The 18,749-nt window shown below is 37.6% G+C and overlaps 4 protein-coding genes and 1 non-coding gene across 8 annotated transcripts; 1 reads left to right on the top strand and 4 right to left on the bottom strand.

The window, feature by feature from the left end:
- Positions 1 to 6: 6 nt before the first annotated feature.
- TRNAS-UGA lies at positions 7 to 87 on the top strand. The gene has a single exon. It is a non-coding gene; the product is annotated as a tRNA-Ser (tRNA).
- Positions 88 to 956: 869 nt separating this feature from the next.
- Positions 957 to 1,807, bottom strand: LOC120001028 (protein FANTASTIC FOUR 1-like). Its single transcript, XM_038849242.1, has one exon. The coding sequence runs from the start codon at positions 1,551 to 1,553 to the stop codon at positions 1,131 to 1,133; it is 423 nt and encodes a 140-aa protein (XP_038705170.1). The 5' UTR covers positions 1,554 to 1,807; the 3' UTR covers positions 957 to 1,130.
- A 1,230-nt stretch (positions 1,808 to 3,037) lies between these two features.
- LOC119999293 lies at positions 3,038 to 7,311 on the bottom strand. 2 transcript variants are annotated; one of them, XM_038846779.1, is made up of 9 exons: positions 6,972 to 7,311; positions 6,226 to 6,453; positions 5,995 to 6,116; positions 5,704 to 5,764; positions 5,357 to 5,497; positions 4,802 to 4,909; positions 4,363 to 4,591; positions 4,100 to 4,274; positions 3,038 to 3,565 (listed from the first exon to the last, which is right to left on the bottom strand). In XM_038846779.1, exons 1-9 carry the CDS (start codon positions 7,128 to 7,130, stop codon positions 3,487 to 3,489), a joined length of 1,302 nt encoding a protein of 433 aa, XP_038702707.1. In that variant the 5' UTR covers positions 7,131 to 7,311; the 3' UTR covers positions 3,038 to 3,486. The 2 variants fall into 2 exon arrangements, with proteins under 2 accessions (XP_038702707.1, XP_038702706.1); XM_038846778.1 differs by having other exon boundaries at positions 4,023 to 4,274; positions 6,972 to 7,309.
- A 624-nt stretch (positions 7,312 to 7,935) lies between these two features.
- Positions 7,936 to 11,637, bottom strand: LOC120000163 (protein GAMETE CELL DEFECTIVE 1, mitochondrial). 2 transcript variants are annotated; one of them, XM_038848075.1, is made up of 4 exons: positions 11,482 to 11,637; positions 10,130 to 10,856; positions 9,119 to 9,308; positions 7,936 to 8,298 (listed from the first exon to the last, which is right to left on the bottom strand). In XM_038848075.1, exons 2-4 carry the CDS (start codon positions 10,813 to 10,815, stop codon positions 8,080 to 8,082), a joined length of 1,095 nt encoding a protein of 364 aa, XP_038704003.1. In that variant the 5' UTR covers positions 10,816 to 10,856; positions 11,482 to 11,637; the 3' UTR covers positions 7,936 to 8,079. The 2 variants fall into 2 exon arrangements, with proteins under 2 accessions (XP_038704003.1, XP_038704004.1); XM_038848076.1 differs by having other exon boundaries at positions 10,130 to 10,820; positions 11,482 to 11,615.
- A 605-nt stretch (positions 11,638 to 12,242) lies between these two features.
- On the bottom strand, positions 12,243 to 17,082 carry LOC120000162 (sugar transporter ERD6-like 11). Of its 2 annotated transcripts, none has more exons than XM_038848074.1 (18): positions 16,514 to 17,082; positions 16,250 to 16,312; positions 15,154 to 15,243; positions 14,987 to 15,046; positions 14,662 to 14,727; positions 14,512 to 14,577; positions 14,355 to 14,430; positions 14,203 to 14,267; positions 13,934 to 14,020; positions 13,741 to 13,821; positions 13,571 to 13,655; positions 13,430 to 13,473; positions 13,278 to 13,340; positions 13,130 to 13,189; positions 12,960 to 13,013; positions 12,829 to 12,888; positions 12,618 to 12,732; positions 12,243 to 12,534 (listed from the first exon to the last, which is right to left on the bottom strand). In XM_038848074.1, the coding sequence occupies exons 1-18, from the start codon at positions 16,673 to 16,675 to the stop codon at positions 12,410 to 12,412; spliced, it is 1,422 nt and encodes a 473-aa protein (XP_038704002.1). In that variant the 5' UTR covers positions 16,676 to 17,082; the 3' UTR covers positions 12,243 to 12,409. The 2 variants fall into 2 exon arrangements, with proteins under 2 accessions (XP_038704002.1, XP_038704001.1); XM_038848073.1 differs by having other exon boundaries at positions 13,928 to 14,020; positions 16,514 to 17,069.
- Positions 17,083 to 18,749: the final 1,667 nt, after the last annotated feature.

Genomic DNA, 18,749 nt, shown 5'->3' with positions numbered 1-18,749 from the left:
CACGAGGTCGATATGTCCGAGTGGTTAAGGAGACAGACTTGAAATCTGTTGGGTTTACCCGCGCAGGTTCGAACCCTGCTGTCGACGTGTCAATTTTATACTTTTCTGTTTTTCTTTTCTTTAAAAAAAAGAAAAATATTTATTTTGATACTCTTTTCCCTTGCAATGGAACTGTATAAAAAATTAAAAATCGGCACGGAAATTAATGCTTGGGGCGCGTTTTGGGATCAAATGGGTTGCTTTGGGTCTTTGGGGTAGAAGCGTTTCTAATAACGGAAAATGACATATTAATGTCCATTTTATGAGAAGTTAAACATTTAAGTTAAAGAAAAAAAACACTTTATCATATAATTACCTCTTTAAATTAAAAACTTCAGACACTTTAACGGACCAACAATAATACGGATTTCAAAAATTAATATCCCAAATGTCACAAATTTAATGTGTCACATCATGAATGGTTTATTTTATTTTCAATTTTAATACAAATGGTCTACGCAAATTCACTCAGTCCTCGATACATCACACATTTGGGACACCAAAAAATTGAGAATCCTATCATTTTTGTGAGGGAAAACATTTAACATCCACCCCCTTTAGATGTGTTCTTATCAAGTCACCTCATTAGAAGTCTTCTCAACAGCTTTTCCAACTTGATCTGTGATCATATGTACGTGAAAAGCTTTTTTCTCATCTCATGTGATCGACCACAACTACAAAGTCAACAAACTAAGCCCGCCCTTACTCAAAGCAAACCACTTCAATCGTGCCAAACATGTCTTTGAGACTTTTTAACTTTTTGAAAATCGCAGCCCACTCACATCAATGATATTATCTTTTTTGGGTTTATTGAGACCGCAAAAATAAAAAAAATTCACATCAGATGAAATTAATGTCCGAGTCTATGATGGGTCACTTTGGCCCATTCTTCAAATTAGAGAGACTTGGATGATTCCGAAAAAATGAAAGGGCTCACTCGAATTGTTTTACAAAATATATGGACTTTTATGATACTTATCTCTATATTTAGGGAAAACAATGAGAAACACATACATAGATACATACACACACGCCATGATTTTCAAGCTCCACGTGACAAAGCTGCTAACTAACCTACCTCACCCAACAAATTATGGTGGTGGTGTTGATGACTGAGGGTTCTGATGACACCTCCTAAACCCTTCAAACCTCCATTCCCCACCACCAACGACTTGCTCCTCCTCCTTCACCTCCTCCTCCTCCTCCTCCTCCATCATCTCCTCCTCCTCTTCAACATCGTCATCATGAATATTAATGTCGCTAACAATATGCAATCTCAACCGTCCATCTTCTCTATAAGCATGGAAAACACTAGGCCTATCAATCCTAACCTCAGTTAACTCTAACCTCCCATCCTTCCTCACCGGCCGGAGGAAGAAACTCGGCTGTCCGTTTTCACATAAGGACGAAAGTGGCGGTGGAAACTTCTTTTGCTCTCTCTTCCTCTCCAACAACCTCCTCCTCCTCCTCCTCCATTTGAGCGCCAAAGAAGAATAATTAGAAGAAGACGACATCGTTTTGGAACAGCAAAGTAGCTGATCATCAATTTCAACTCTCAAACCCTAAACTCTCCGTGCACGACATCAGCCCGTCAACATCCTCGCCAATGAGAAAAATCCAACCTCCCTGGAGTCCACCTTCCTCGAAGGCGCAGATGAGGAGACAGAAGGAAGACTCGACGACTTTTTGTTGACGGTGAATGTCTCCAGTCACAGTGACAAGACCTACTTGAAGACCTCCATTGACATTTAGGAGGAAGCTTTTGATCGACATTATGATATAAGAGTGTATATATATATATATATATATATATATATATATGTATATGTATATCCATGTAGTTAATCCCGTGAACCGTCCACTGGTTTGTCTGGAAATAAACGTACATGCATGAGATTTATCAAGACTACTGTACACATGTGATACACATGTAAACAAAATTAATGTCGGTAATGGTTTTTGACAAGTAATGTTTTGGAGTGACTTGTGTCAAATTAAAAAAAAAAAAAAAAAACTTGACTATTTTTTTTCTGTCAACAACTATTTCAGTACATGTGATACACATGTAAAAACAAAAAAACAAAAAAAAACAAAAAACTGTTGGCAAAGGTTATTGGATTGTCTAATTTTGGAGTGACTTATGCAAAATAAAATAAAAGGCTTGAATATGGTTTTTTTTTTGTTAACATATTTGGTAGTTAATGTTGCCGCCTAAAAATTGGCCCAAATGAAGCCATTAGATATAACCCATTGTAGAGAAGACTTTTCCATTTGTGACCTCATCACACATGCACAACTCTCGAGGAGGTTTGTTGTCCCCAACAATGCATGCCCATTGGAAGTGCTCTTATGGTGAAGAGAGTGCCAACGTGACACAAAGAGGTTACAAAATGTGAGCTGGAGTACTGATAGAAGAAGCCAAAAGAAATGTTGGATGTCCGGGTCCCACTTAAGATGCCGTTACAGGCTTGTTCATATCTGCCTTTTCCTTCCACTCTTTTTTTCTTTTTTCCTTTAATTATTTAATAAATCTAAAATCTTCCTAATTTCTTTTTATCTCCTATAATTTCTTGGGTGTTGGGAGTGTATATATTAGTAGTAGTTGAAATTTACTGGCATAAATTTTTTTTTTTTTAAAGACCCACAAGCCACACATACGTTAAGCCATGCCCGAAGGACATGTAAGCCACCACAACAGATGAAAAACTACCCAAATCTCAAACCCTTCTGGTGAGAATAGAACTCAGGACCTCAAGGTCTTGGACAGACAACACAGTTTTTTTAAAACCAATAATAGCTCATATAACAATCATGTATGTAATATCTTATAAAGATCTCGAGTTCGAACTTCCTTCATTCCCTTCCTCTAGATAGTTTGTATGATAATATATATTTAATAAAGGGACAATCACATCAGATATTTCCTGTATTTAGCTGCAACTTCATATTTTTCATTCAATATATATATATATATATATATATATATATAGAATGAAAATTACAAATAGTAATGCAGTATCAGAATGTTATGTATGACAGAGCTCCAAATGGGGGAGGCATTATCCGTGAGGCTGCCAGCTTACAGAAGAGCATTATACTGCAAACTAAATCCTCAACGTTTTACTATCAATCATAATCCTAGCTCTTTTGTAACACTTACATATTAAATCAGCCACTGAATGATCTAATATCTCCATAAGATGCAAATAATTGGAAAGATTTATCATTTGTCACTCACTTCAAATTTTATCAAATCCTTGTATCTATTGTTAACTCAGCAAACACCAAACAAATGTTTTGTCAATTCTCCAACTACGCCGCGATACAACAGTTTCGAGCACTTTGAGGCCAAAAATTTGTCAAAATTAGCAGAAGTTGCAATTGGTAAGTCGGTGCTGAATATCTCTACTCAAAACATATTAATGTTACCTCCTCTTGCCTGGTCAGTCAATCTTGCATTTGAAGCGGCACACCCAGCAGAAGTATACAACTCCATGTATGAGACCCATCAAACCGAGAAGCAACACTGCATCATCAAGGAAAAAAACAAAATTAGGGGGCAAGCAAAGATATATTTATGTACTGAACAGTGGAGACTAAATTTATTTGAGTTGAAGAACCCTCCAGTAACAACAGGAAAGAAAACCCTGATTTGAATTTCGATTTGATGCAACCACGAGGATTTCAAACTTGCAAAGAAATCCTAGAAAACATCATACAAAACAAATGGTCATTTTACTAAAGGATATCCAAGCTTGAGAAGATTCAAGCTAGATAGCTATTAACCACTCCCAAATAAGTATAAATGGCTTTTTCACTTCTAGATTGGAAGGAAAATTTAGACTATTACTATCATTTGCCCTTATTTCTTTCGCTCTTCATTCTCATGTCAATTAATCTCCATTGCCTAATTTCATCTGACGAGCATAATTCATGGCAGGATACATTTGACAGGAATGCTGCAGGCACCAAAGGAAACATACATGCAAAGGCAATATATAATAGAATAGCCAGGCGGAATCTGACTATCCATGGTAGAGATACTTCAAGAGAGCAATGCCTTCTATAATTTCTTGCTCTATTGGAGACCTCTGGGTTCTTAATTTCTGCATGCAACTCCGATAATGAAGTATTTACACCTGTCACAACAAGTCCATTAATATCCCTAGCTTCCAGTTTCACGGTCACTGGAGTTGTATCCCAGTCTATTTCAATTGCTCCAAAATTTGGTTGACCTGCGGAAGATGGACAAACTTTAAGTACCTCGTAAGACCTATCACATCAGGAAATTCATTGATAAGAATTGGACAAAGTATACCATACCATAAGTGCATGACTTGTATTTGCAGTTTTGAGCCATCACTCTCATGGTAGATGGTGTCAACCATGACACAAATCTAACTATCAAATTCAATGGTGGCAGGACTGCCTTTTCAACCGCTTGGCTAATCCCACTTGAAGTAATGTCATATAGTGGGTACCCAATAGCACATTCATCTCTAGATATTTCAGCAAAATGAACATCTCCGCTGATAAAGAAAACTCCTTCTCTCTGCACAAGTAGAAAGGACTATGTAACACATAACATTCATGTATAGTTAAACTTCCATCACTAGGGGATCTGATAAGATGTGAGACGAGTTAAATATCGTGAACAAAACACACACTTAAGAACTTCCTAGTGCATATTAAAAGCTAGAGAAAGACACAGAAATTTGTAGATATAAAAAATATGCAGTATAAAAAAATTGAAGATCAACACCTGACTATCTGCAATCAAGCTGAAAAGGCGATCCCTCTCCTTCGGGAAACGTCCCCAAGACTCTACATAAAAAATTGGACCAGTGATTGCTGAAAGATTTGATATAACCTGAAATTGGAAAAAAAATGTATGTGTCATCAAGTACAAGAGAGTCTTCCTCATCATCATCGTCATCAAAGCCTTTATGCCAAACAATATATACAGGATAGCTATATGAATCCATGAAAAATTAGTACTGACAATCCATCCAAGAATTCTCCTCATTCTCATGAGCTACCATTGGTTGATCAAATTGGCATATTCAGCTTAAAAATATTAAATTGTCATCTCCAGCATAAGAATGTTAAATTGGCATCCCCAACAGTATCCAATGGCTGTTTAAGTTGATCACAGGATTGCTTGATCAAATCCAAAGTGGAGAAAAGCACTGGGAATTAGGAAATGTTACATCCAGCAGTGAATAAACAAAAACACCAAGGACAGAAATAAAAATGTCATCTAAGCATTCAAGTGTAAAACCTGATAAAAGGTACATGATGGGTTACAAACAAGTACCTGAATGGAAGATCCAATTATCGTAATGGCTGTTTTTGGACCTTTCAACTCGTTTTCTAACCAGGCCCATTGAGAATCCCCAAGGATGCTCCCATCACTAGATATAGGGTCTCTGTGATATCTTGTGTCTAAAAGAATGACCTGAAAAGGTTGGAGCAATCATAGTACACCCAAAAAAAATTTGGTTTCTGAAAAAGTTGCCACTGCTCATCGAGGTGAACAAGGTAAGGAATTACGGACAATTGGCACATTTATAATGTTCAGTTACCAAAAAAAAAGTTGAAAGGGATATCTCCTCCCAAAGCACGGAAAAGACCGGGGTATGGATTCAAAAATCAGTGTCATACCTTAATTTGTTTGCCCACAGGACCGAAAGTATAAGATGCATAAACACCTTCTTGCTTGCGTCTACATCGATAAAGACATGTTGAGTGAATGGGTCAACTAAGAACAAGATTAACTAATAACTAATTGCCAATTGCCAATTTTTTTTACTTACATCTAATTGATATGCACATAAACATGAAAGGAAAAGGATCAAACACCAAAACATGTGAATTAATTCGAAAGAAGAAGTAAGATACTCTTGAATGAAAAATGAAGAGCTACTGAATGATGAAACAATGAAACATGCTCACCGTGGACTGTCACTGGGTTCATCTAAGAAGTCGAGGAGAAGCCTTTGGTTAGTGATTTTGTGAACAAATTCTTTTCCTGCATCATTTAACCCATAATCATGGTCATCCCAAGTGCCAATTACCTACAACATCATTATAGAAATTTGAGCGCATGCAATACTCGTGTAAAAACATGAATATGATCACTTCAAAATGCAAATAATTATAATTATAGAAGTCCTAAGGAGCCACCTTAGCATTCTTCCGGAGGCGGGAATAACCAGGATTGGTCTTAGCTTTCTCATATTTGGACTCCATTTCAATTTCAGAAGAAGGAACAAACCTTGGAACATTCTTCCAAGGCCCAATTGTCCTTTCCTTCCCAAAAAGACGAAAGGGGCGCTTTGTGTCTCCATAAATGTTGTCCCCCATCCAAATAAATAACTGGGGATCAAAGTTGTTAATTGCATCCCAGATGTACTGCAAGCAAGCACAAGTTTTCAAGTTATGGAGCCGAAAAATCCAATTGCAGGGTAATAAAAAATCCAACAAAATTGTTCCTGAAGAAAACAATAAAGTTGCTAATCCTGTGAATTACTTCTATAGTGAATTAACAGAGTGTAACAAATACATGCCATTAAAGGTGCAAGCACCATTGTAACTTTCACAATTGATTTCCCAAAATGATTCCAGATAAGAATAATAACAACACCCATGTCACATTCAAATGGTCCATTGACACTGGGTTACACTGTCTAATTATGTTAGAAGGTTTCCATTATCGGTTAACTGATCAGAAACCAGACGCTAATGCGATAGCTAGACACAAGGGATCATCAATTGTATTCTTCTTAATTTAGAAAATCAATAAAAATAATGGCTCTTTTAAGATCAATAGAGAAGCAAGTTGAATATTGTGCTTGGATTAACAATTGAAAGGCAACGCCGATTACACTAATCAGAGGATTATGATACATATCTAGAATACGAAGAGAAACCTGAGGAGCGCTTTGGTTTGCACACGATCCGAAGGCGATTCGGGTAATCGGACCCTCTTGTTCGACTTTAGAACCACAGGCTACTTGAGTAGCAATCACTACCACCACAAGCGATGAACACCACCGCCACGACCATCGTCCGCCGCCGCTGCTTGACATCCCAAGTATTTTCACGAGGACTGCAAGCAATGAAAACAGAAAGGACGGTGATATATGAAGAGCATATATTCCGATATTCGCATGTCTTCCCCAAAAGGAAACCCATTGTTCGGTGTAAAGTCAGAAAAATCGCGAATCAACTGATGCCATTAAAGCCGCAGAGAAAACTACAGTCACAAGCAAGGCACTGTCTGACCTCACAGTCTATTTTCATTGGACCAAATATATATATATATATATATATATCAAGGAAGTTTTGGGCTTTTCAATGGAAACCTCTTCTTTCTCCTCTTGAGTCTTGGGCTTTTCCTATTCCTTGGCCTTCTTCTCTTCCCCAGTGGGCGGGGCTTTAGGATCGGTGAGAGCGTGAGAGAAGCTCAACTTGCTTGTGGCTTTTCCTCCACACTCTCTCCAACACCTTCAACTTAATGGCTGGCTAATGACTGAATGATCTCTTACATGCAATGTGATTGTAATAATGATCACTACACCATTTTTTTTAAAAATATCGCTGAAAATATGTTTCGCATTAGAATCAAACTTTGAGCAAACATATGTTTAACCCAACCGAGCCACCTCTCATTGGTATCAAATGCCATATATTGACAATATTATAGAATGGGAGAAAAGTGATCTGGCTCAACCTAAACACTTCTAAATTCTCCATGTTAGTTATAACTTTGTAGTCATTTTCAGTAGAGCTGCAGGATCCCTAAATACATGAGCCAACAGCAGCTCTAACCAAAGTGAATCCTGCTTTCAAACCTTCTGCCAAGTAAATTCTATGGCCACAATAGGAAATAGATGGATGGAACCAAAGCATCAAATGCTTTATTGTAAACGATGGGAAGAACATAAAGTGTTGACGAAATGATGCCAGAAATACAAGTTTGTATACAGACACTACAGGAGAGTCATTGATTTTAGCATCTATCTCAAAACTAGAATATCAAGGGAGAATCTTGCGTCGGCGGCGGGGAGTCTCTCGTTTCACATACATTTTCTCCATTTCGTTGAGCTCGCGGCTCGACCCATCTGGCAGGCTAACAAACTTCCAGCCACCCCCATTTCCACGCTTTCCTCGTGGTCCCAGTTTCTCCACGGTGATGTTCCAACCATCAGAAGGACGGCGCCGGCTATACTTGTGGTGTTTTACTTCTCCGGCCATCTGTACATGGATGACGAACATGTGAATATGATTTATGTGATTCGAAAGTGAAAATAGGAAAATATAAACCTACATAGTTGCTAAACTGGCAGAATAACATAAACAAAGTAACAAATAAAAAGGTGAAAAAGGCATCGTCATTCTCCGAGTCAAACTTCACAGTTTGAAAGGTTCTCAAGCTCCATCCTACAATAGGTCTTTTCCTTTGACCACTCTCAAGTTTCATCTTCACCGTCTAGCAAACTATTAGTTCTCTCCATCACATAGTAACCATTTAAGTTTTAACTGTTATAAATCCTAGGCAACAACTAACTACATTTAATGGTGCTAATGACTTTATTTAAAACATGCAGCCAACTCCAGTGTTAAAAAGCGTCATCTGTCCCAGGTCAAACTAGTTCATCTCATAACGACCAACTTCTTTCTAATTTCAGGTAATAACACACAGAGCAATGATGCCATAATTATTTCTCTCTTTGAGATGTCTTGCCATCTTTGTGAGAGAGAGAGAGGGTGATATAGCTTAGAACTGAACGGGGGGGCGAGAGATAGAGGAAGAGATTCATGCAACATATTATATTTCAAACTCGACATTTATTGCAGCATGATAGAGAAATGTAAAATATAGAACATCAAGTGTTTGTTGCCTCTAAGGAAACATATCAAAACAAATTAACAGAGCAAAAAAAGCTGATAGGAATACCAACAGTGATGAGAATTAGTAACATAAATGAAGAGACCAATTGGAAATTTAGCTTCTCTATTGCGAGTTTTTCATTCGTTTTCCAAGACAGTAAAAGGAAAGTGAATGCAACTTTACCTTTTTTTTATTGAAGTTCATCTTCTGGACAAATTCTTCATAAAGCATATCATCCTCCTTCTTGGATATCTCATAATGAACTTCATCAAGATCTCTGGTGGTCCCATCCCAGCCCTCTGGCATAATCTTAAAGTCGGGTTTATAGGGAAGTGAAGCCACATGAAACTCTCGATCATGGGAATTGAAAAATCTGTAAGAGGCAAAGAATGTGATATAATGTGAAGCATAACTCTGTTTTTCTAGAGAACAATCAGCAATTAACAGCAGATTTACCAAAGTACACATCAACAATATGAAGGTAAACCCTTTTTTTTTTCTGGAGAACAATCAGCTAGTAAAAGAAAAAATAATAACACATCCAAGCATAACCTTTTTAAAGCCTCAAAGATGCCGTAGCATGTAAGGAAAATAGTGTGTTTTAAACTCCTATTCACAGGACATATAACAAAAGCTACCGCATGTACCACATGACAATTGTTTATTCATTTTTTCTACACAAGTAGAACCCTAAACCCTAAGAAAATTTATATTGAATTCTACATGATTGAACCAGTTATAGGGGTGTCACATGGCTCTAATTTTTACTTGCATTGAAAAACCATTAAGATTCTCATCAAACCACAAATGAGCGAGTAAATGTAACTTCTTAAGAAATGGATATAAGTTTTGGAAAGCAAAACACACGGTAGCGCAAAAGACGTGGAGGTAAAAGGTTTTGTCCCTGATTTCATTTTTCAAATAGTACAAGTTCTTCTAAATGAAATAGAAAGGACATTCAAAATATTGGACAAAAAATAGGCCATAAAAAGCTAAATCTTATTTTTAAACTTTAAATAATCAGAAAACACACTTCGAGATTATTCCAATGTTCTCACAAGCCTGCGCCCTAAAATGGAACCTTGTGTATGTAAATACCTGATATTCATCCACCAAAAAAAAATTCACAGGAGAATTCAATAAGATTGTGGAAACAAGAAAAGGTCAAATGAGTCATAATTGTATCTATCATACTCGGGGAAGGTATCAAGCAGGAGCTCAAAAGAGTCGTCCAAGGGACGACCAAGCTTTTTCTCCTCTTCCTCTTCGAGTTCTTTGAGCCAAAGAATGGCATGCACCCTTTGCCTCATGATCCTATAGTCCTTGGCAAGCCTCTCGACCGTGTAGACATCAGGATTCTCCTTGTGCAATCGATACATCTCAGCCTTCTCAGAGTCCTTAAGGTATGTTCCTCTACAGCCAGGCTCCCTCACTTGCTTCAACAGTACACTCATCTCCCGCAGTCTCTTCCCCCATCCATCAACGAAGGCCTTTCCCTTCTTGTTCTCTGCATCCAATTCCCTCAATCTGTCATCAATCTCTTGCAAGCCAGAGACCAAGGCAGTCTGCGATGCATCCAATCCTCCACCTCCTCCACTGTCACTGGAAGAGGTAGTACTGTGGCCAACCGCCTCTCCATCAAAGTGTTCCTTGGTCAATCCGGTGGACCAGGAAGATACTGCATCCCAGCCTAGCTCATCTGACCCACCAAAAGCTTTCTCCCACTCATCATTGCCCTCATTTCCATCTCTACTACCTGATTTCACAGAAAACCCTCGGGAGCTGATGAACCATTGAGATTGTATTCCAGTCCTTGCAGTAGTGTTTGTATTCAGCGATGTGGAAGCAAGTCTTGAGATCAGACGCTGGATGTTGTGCATGTTTCCTTGCACCCAAAAAAAAAGACCAAAGAGAGATCCCCCTGAAAACATAGTGCAATGAAAATTATGCAATGAACATTAAAAAAAATTGTCCAAAAACACATCAAGATAGGTAAAGGTCGAAATATAAAATACGGAATATCCATGTGTTTTGTCGCCAGGAAAGCCAAATCCACCAAAGCAAATAACACCTTTCAATGAAAAATGAGACTAGAGAGGATGATTTTACGTGTCAACCCTGTTCAAATCCCCTTGATGTTCATAACAATACCCAGAGAAGCAGACATCACAAAGAACCGTCATTTATCAGCTTAATTTAGTCGATGAACAAGTAATCAGACTCATACCAGTATTTTTCACATTTAGGACAAAAATATGCCAAAAAAAATCAGAGGAGAAGCCACGACCAAGTTAGTCCTCTCTGAACATCCAAATCTCATACATCCGGCAAACATACAAAGACAAAATACAAACAACAGAGGGTAGTATAACACATGAAAAGTATAAAAGTTTACTTCAAATTTGATTGAACACAGAAAAAGAAAGAACAAAATACAAATGCAGTGTCATGAACTCGGTTCATTAGACCAACATGGATTCATAGCGAAGTTGAAATCTCAACAAAAACATGTGCTTTCGCTCTCTAAATCTAACAAAGCATCGCACCTTTTTCGTCACAATAACGCTCAAAAATCTCGAGTAGGCAGAGAGTTCTCTGGTCAGTGAATCATCGGAGTGCATAAATCAGCGAGCAAAGAGCGAGAGGAGGCGGCTCTGCAGATATCAAAGAGGAAGTGGGCCAGAATTGGGGATCGTGATTTGAAGAAGGGAAAGCAAAGTAAAAATGGGCCTCTCAAAACCCATACAGAAAAGGCCCATGTGTAAAAGCCCATAGTAAAGGCCCGTCAAAGCAAAGATCTTAAAGCCCATATGACGGAGTTTGTGAGTAGCAACTGTCCAACTAACATTTGAAACTCTGATATCCGAGGAAATATCAAATCTCTGAACGATTTGCTCTAACCACACATCATATTATAAGAGGTATATAAGATGTTTCTTTTAATGTTCATTTGGCGTATCAGCCAGAAAGTTTCTCGATTACATGGTCACTTTGAGGGGAATTGAAACAAATCCGAGCAAATTCAGTTAGTCATCAACATCCCCTCACCAACATGCATCAAAGACGTTTAGCGCTTAAAACTAACAGGCAGGGTCGCAGCACTCAGTCAATTCATCTCCAGATCATCCGATAAGTGTCACGATTTTTTCTCAGTTCAGCGCAAAAAATATTTTGAGTAGAAGAGTGAATCAGAGGAAGCACTTTAGCAGCTGAAGAAGTATTTGGTCTCCTCCGCACTCTTATCAAAACCAAAGCATGGTGAGCCACTTTACTTTTAACTGGCCGTTTCAGAATATATATATATATATATTCAATAACTTACCTGAAAATTTCATTTACAATAATATATTCTACTTTATTGATGATATGCATAGCATCATTCTCTGCTGGCATAGTGAGAGAATTAAAATTTCCAAAACATGAATAGAATGAAAAAGACCATCAATTTTGAATCAACGCCCCTTGTAGTTGTTGTTATTGCCAGACATGAGTAATTGAAGCTTGTATATCTTCCAGTGTTCGCCCCTTAGTTTCAGGTACCAGCTTCCAACTGAACACAAAGGTTAAACCACATACACCGGCGAAAATGAAAAATGTTCCTGCAATTAGCCAACACCAAGCATGTCAAGAAACAATTGTCGTTCGATCCTGAAAAGCGCGAGGGGGAGAGGGAGAGAGAGACCTGTAGGGCTCCATTGCATCATGAAATTGAAAGTATATGTAACAAGCCAGGAAGAGGACCAGTTGATTAAAGCTAACAGACTCCCAGCTGAACCCTTGACATTCATTGGGAAGATCTGTGATTCATGAAATAAGTCTCAACATTTCAAGCACTTTAACTCCTTTTTTCTGATATTAAAATCCAAGTGGGTATCATTTCAGACACAATATACCTCAGACATAATAATCCATGGAATTCCTGCAATGCCTATGGTGTACGCCGCGAAATATCCCTGCCATTGTTTCACATAAATCACTGCACATTCAGGTATCAATTGTATTCAGGTTGTGGCTAATTATTTACCGATATGCCGATATATGCCATTGTCGGAGTGATATCCTTCAGTTGGCCGATACCCTGCTCGTTTAGTGGGAAAAAATAAGTAGTTTGTGAAGAAAAAATGACATTGGATTCATAAACGAACATATCACAAGCAAACAAGTAATTCATAACATGAGAATAATTTACTGAACCTGCAAGCAGAATGACAATCCTACAAGAAAGGAACACATGCACGTTCCAGCTGAAGAAATCTGCAAAATCATCATACCTACATCACGATCCTTTTCTTAGTCAACTATATTACAAACTTCAATCGAATTATTATCCATTTAGTCTAACCAGAAGGAGTGGCCGTCTTCCCAAAACATCCATTAAGAGTAAGCCCACAACACCCGATACGACCTGCAAGAATCATCACATCAACACGTTTGACATTTTCATTTTGCAGCATTCATGGTTCTCATTGTTGTATGCCTGAATAAAGTACATACCAATACAACTGCTACTGTAGAAGTTCCAATACTGGTTGAAAAACCTGTCAAAAATTAGATAGACTTACCACATCACTTTCAATTGTTCCTCTAAAGTACTATTCCTAATATTGAATCAAAACTGAAAGTCATTAAATTTACCAGTTTCCTTAAATATACTGCTACCGTAATATGACAAAGCTGCACACCCTCCAAGCTGTGAGGATAATACTAGGCCTACTCCAATCTGAAGCAGTTAACGTATGAGTGAACGATCAGATAACATAAGAGAGGAAAAATATATATTGATGATTTATATTATTAAGACTCACGGTAAGTGCATAAGCATATCTCTTCTGAAACAAAGCATAGATTGTAGTTTTGGACTGCTGCTGCAAGGCTTTTGTAATACTCTGCAGGAAAAAAAAATGTTATCATAGACACTCTTTTGAAGTTTAAGAAACAGTTTTTCATCCATAAGGTTGAAAATGTAGGGAAAAAAAGAAGATGATAGATTACTCTGATATCGTCTGCTTCTTCAGATATATCAACATTCTTGCCCCTTAGACGCTGCAAAGTATCTTCAAACTCTTTTTCTCGATCACATATTGCCTGCAGAAAGTGTAATTGTCAACTTTCCATCAATGAACTGTTAGTGAATATCACTACACAATTGAAAGTATGAAAGCAGGGTAATCAGGACTAAAGAACTTAGTTTTTCCTCATATCCACTATCGAAATACCACAGATGATAATGCTTTGAACGACATAGATGCAAAGTAAATTAGACTCACCTGCCATCTAGGAGACTCTGGAATGAAGAATAAACCAATAAGTTGTATTACACATGGAATAGCGCCTGGAAAAGAAGATCAAGTAACTCTTGCTAAATTACTTTTGGATCATATAAAAGTAAAGAAACAAAGTAAAGAACAATGAAATTTACCAATTAAAGCCAAGGTGCGCCAATGAATGTCATTTCCGATGAAATATACAATCGCAAATCCCAAATTTACCATCAGCTGTACCATTTGAAAACAAGATGTTGTGCCTGAAGGATGATCTGATTTGACTGATTATATGAAATGGATGGCTGATAATACCTGATTAGATGAGGAAAATGCTCCCCGGAGATCTTTCGGTGTTATTTCTGCAATGTACACTGGTACCTGTTCATTACGCACAACTAAGTTGTTATTGATTGATCTAGCAAATTTTAATAAATTTCAAAAAAATGAAATAGATTTAATTACCACATATGTGATAAGCCCAACACCAAGTCCAATTAGCAGTCTTCCCATGTCTAGAACCCAAGCAACCTTCAAGAGAAAATTATAGAAAATAAAAGGTGGCCTCAATCATGATGTTTCCACAAGTTTATCGCCATTTAATGTGTATTTGCAGGAGAATGTTCTTGAGCATAAATAAACCGTGAGCAGAAAACTTTTCAGAAGCTCATATCAAACTTTATAATTCCACGGTGAAGTTGATGTCATGAAAATTGTACTGCTTGATGGGATTTGACTTTTGAGAGGGATGTGAAGCTGAAAATTAATTGAAGAGAACTAGAGAAATAACCTTTGCAAAAATTATCGCAAGCCAGCCAATGATTAAGAATAGTTCAGAGAGCCACATTGCCTATTTCAAAAGGTTAACCAAGTTAGTTAAAGGAAACTAGTCAAGCATATGACAGTTTTTACATCAAAATTCAGTTCATCTTAGCTCAATAGAAAGAGAAAACTTGCCCCTTTTCGACCAATGATTGATGCTACTCTCCCGGAGAACAATGCACCTATCATTCCTCCGATCGTCATGGTTGAACCAAAAAAAGAATACTGCACAATGAAGGTAATATGAAAAGAAATCGTATCATTTCGATATAGAAAATCTAAGAAAAATAGGATTCAAGAAACATAACTAAACATGATGCTTATTAAATTTATAGATTCAAATTTTAACATATTAACTCCGTCAGCACTGTTAGCCGGTCACAAGCTCAGATAAAGGAGGAGGGTTGTGGTGGGTCGACAGCTAGCGTAAAAATTTACTAAACATATAAACATGAGTCAAAATAAGAAACTTTGATAGTGTACATGGAAGGAATGAGTTTGAAGATAAAAATGAGGCTAGAGAAACTATTTTAGAGTTTGTCGTGTCGTATGACTTGTGCCTAGTAAATACATGGTCTAAGAAGAAAGAATCACATTTAATTACCTTTAGAGGTAGGCATAACTCTACTCAGATAGATTTCATTCTTATGCAAAAAATACATAGAAGACGACGTTAGGACTGTAAAGTGATTCTCTAACCACACAACATAGAATGGTAGTGATGGACATATGCTTTAAGAAATGACCTAGGAGAACTAGAGTAGCACGAGTATAAAATTATGTGGTGGAATCTAAAGGAGATAAGTACATAGTTTTTTAGGGAGAAATTACTTAAGAATACAAATTGGGCTTTAGTTAGGAAAACAAACTTCATGTGGGGGCAGAGTTACATGGGAGTTTCTCATCACAATAGGTTTTCACCATGGGTCAGCACTAAGCCCGCTTTTATTTGTTATAGTGATGGACTCACACAACACATCCAAGGTAAGGTACCTTGGTCGTGCAAGTTGTTTGTGAATGAATAGCTCTAGTGAATGAGACAATATTGGGAGTGAATCAAAAACTCAATATATGGATGCAAGCCTTAGAGTCTAAAAGACTTAAACTAAGTAGGACCTTCTCGTGGACCGAGCAATTAATCCCTTAGCCTAACATACATGAATATTTAATTAGAAAGCTTATTTCTCTGTGTCATTAAACCAAGAACCAAAAGCAAACACAGAATACTAACTTCTGCCAAAGAGAGTCCCAAGTCTTCCATGATCCCAGATTCAGCAGGAGATGAGAAACCCATCTGAAAATGCAGACACAGACAAGTATTCAAGCTCCGCTTGTCATTAAGATTGACAAATACCCAGTTTGTTGAAAATAAAGCACAAAATAAACCCAGAATTCTTTAACATTAGCTCCCCCAGCACCCATAAAGGCATTTTATCGAACACTTGGTGTGCTTTTGATAAAATCAATTATTAAAGAGTAATATACAAACACTTACAGCACATCCATGGCATAAGGGGCCGCAAACGGCCACAAAGGTGCTAAGAACAACGATGGCAGTAGCTCCACGTGAGGGCTTCTTTGTGCTGCTGCAGTCATCAGCATTATTGGAATCCAAAAGTAACAGCCCTTCCTCCATGCTTCCTTGCTGCTGCTTCATATGTCACTATTTTGGAAGGAAGTAGGAAATGCAGAAAGAAAGAAAGAAATAATTTCTGCTAAAGAGGATTAGATGGCATCTCTGGTCTCTGCTCCGTTCACTAATTGTAGTGGTTTGTGGAGGAGGGTGGGAGTAGGGGACCTATTTGTGGGATATTTTATTGGAATCTCCCATGAGGGTGGATGCAGGATGGTGTTCAATTATTGCCAAAAAACCCTTAAAAACTACTATAAATATTAACAAGTAATGGAATGTCACTTTACCCAGAACCCACAAGTCAATGGTTTTGATCAATCTACTTGAATTTTAATCCACTCTCACTCCTCACATTTATTTCATGTGGTATCTGTCATCTGTGTGAAGAAGGTGTTCTCCAACACAATGAACATGTGAAAAACAATTTTGGGTTACATCAAAGAATGAAATCTATACTTTAAAGCAACTCCAACCCAAGTGTTATCCATTCTGCAATTTTACTTGGGCTTGATCCAAATGCAATTATCCTGATACCCTTAACTTGAATTCTCTTATATTTGTATATGCAAGGAAGACTAAATGAGAGTTATATATTGTCAACCCAATCAAGGCAATAATTCCCTCTTTGTTTAAAGCATGTTACTTTATTCCCTCTTGAGACTTGAATTCAAGATCGCAATGGTAGTTAAAATGTTAAAGCATATTTAATTACACTTTTTTTTTATTAATGTGGTTATGAAGGGACTTGATGGTTGGCTTTTGATTTATTTATCAATTAATTTATTCTTCTTTTTCCATGTGGTTATGAAAGGGCTTAATTGTTGGCTTACAAAAGCAAATATAAGAGTTATGTGTTCCGCTATTTTTTTGTTTTGAAATATTATTTGAGAATGTTTCTCATTCAAATTGAACTTTGAGCACACATATATTTAATTTAATCGATTGTCAATCACACTACCTCTGGTTTTTGCACTATTTGTTTATTCCACGCTAGGTATATACTGTACACTCCATGGTTATATTTATTGTTGGCATGTTATATAAGCTACTCCAAAGTCCAAAAGAGGGGCACCCCGATTGAAAAGAGGCCAACAAAGGAGTGGCGTGTGTTCTTTTGCTATCAATGTAGGGAGGGCTTTGAAGAGCACGCTAAAAGTAGTTAGCAAGGCCCGCGAAAGTTGTACAGTGTTGTGTGCACGTGATGAATACCTTCATCTTTAACAAAATTAAGAATAAGATTGGGCTTGGGCCTGGCCCATAGTCAAATAGGTTCATTATAGTCCCTTTGACAGCCCAAGAACCAAAAAGCCCAATATCGAGACGGCAGAAACATAAACCAAGGTGAGCTTGGCAGGTCAGCATCGATGTGGCCGTCTTCGCACGTGGCACCAACAATTATAAGCCAAATTGTTTGTCTAATCATTATTCAATCTGCTTTAGCTCTTAGCAATACTCTTTTGTAGTTTCGTGGGATTACGATTTTCAAATGATAGTGATTTTAATCACCCAAAATCGTGCTTCTCCATGCTTATTCTAAATTTATAATCCGTAATCAACCACTTTGTAATGAACATTGAAAATTAATTATATACAAATAAATATGGGGAATACATGTGCACCAAGATGGTACACCAAAATAATATAACTAATCATGAGCAAAATTGGAGCGACTCTTTTGACTGTGCGGTTTTGCAAACCTATTGGTTGATCAAATTATGGGTTAGGAGGTTGTTGTTCTGTATCTGTACAAGTAGGAAACGTGAGATTTAGGGTCACCGATTTGTATCTCAAGGGGACGTTTTGACGCTCAAGTTAGCTCGATAGATAATAAGGCCATTGAGATTACTTCGAGCTCTCTCTCTATCTAATATTGAACATTGAAAACATCAGACATTTAGGGTTGAATCCCCTATAGTTCTTTTGTAGATTTTCCTCTTGTTCGTGATGAGTGCTCTTCGGCATCCCGAGATGTTTTGATCACCAAGGGTACCTAGGGTTATGCCTATTACGCTGTACCGAGGAGGCCATGGCGAGATAACATCTAGGTTGACTAAGCCCGTGCTCCTCTTCCTCAGTCTACAACCACATCAGCAAAACA

Source organism: Tripterygium wilfordii, chromosome 6, assembly GCF_013401445.1.
Source record: "Tripterygium wilfordii isolate XIE 37 chromosome 6, ASM1340144v1, whole genome shotgun sequence".
NCBI classification, from domain to species: Eukaryota; Viridiplantae; Streptophyta; class Magnoliopsida; order Celastrales; family Celastraceae; genus Tripterygium; species Tripterygium wilfordii.
This window is presented reverse-complemented; position numbering and strand designations above follow the sequence as displayed.

What these genes read in the sequence shown, in the direction of transcription:
- LOC120000163 (XM_038848075.1), bottom strand. Translation starts at nt 10,815, where the DNA reads ATGCACAACATCCAGCGTCTGATCTCAAGACTTGCTTCCACATCGCTG. An exon ending in CTGCTTGATACCTTCCCCGA is followed by an intron (nt 9,309 to 10,129) that starts GTATGATAGATA and finishes TGCCTCTTACAG; the next exon opens with ATTTTTCAATTCCCATGATC. An exon ending in TGAACTTCAATAAAAAAAAG is followed by an intron (nt 8,299 to 9,118) that starts GTAAAGTTGCAT and finishes ATCCATGTACAG; the next exon opens with ATGGCCGGAGAAGTAAAACA.
- LOC120000162 (XM_038848073.1), bottom strand. Translation starts at nt 16,675, where the DNA reads ATGAAGCAGCAGCAAGGAAGCATGGAGGAAGGGCTGTTACTTTTGGAT. An exon ending in TTGCGATAATTTTTGCAAAG is followed by an intron (nt 14,728 to 14,986) that starts GTTATTTCTCTA and finishes TTTCTCTTGAAG; the next exon opens with GTTGCTTGGGTTCTAGACAT. An exon ending in CATGGATTATTATGTCTGAG is followed by an intron (nt 12,733 to 12,828) that starts GTATATTGTGTC and finishes CATGAATCACAG; the next exon opens with ATCTTCCCAATGAATGTCAA.
- LOC120001028 (XM_038849242.1), bottom strand. Translation starts at nt 1,553, where the DNA reads ATGTCGTCTTCTTCTAATTATTCTTCTTTGGCGCTCAAATGGAGGAGG.
- LOC119999293 (XM_038846778.1), bottom strand. Translation starts at nt 7,130, where the DNA reads ATGTCAAGCAGCGGCGGCGGACGATGGTCGTGGCGGTGGTGTTCATCG. An exon ending in CAAACCAAAGCGCTCCTCAG is followed by an intron (nt 6,454 to 6,971) that starts GTTTCTCTTCGT and finishes GCTTGCTTGCAG; the next exon opens with TACATCTGGGATGCAATTAA. An exon ending in GCCTCCGGAAGAATGCTAAG is followed by an intron (nt 6,117 to 6,225) that starts GTGGCTCCTTAG and finishes ATGATGTTGTAG; the next exon opens with GTAATTGGCACTTGGGATGA.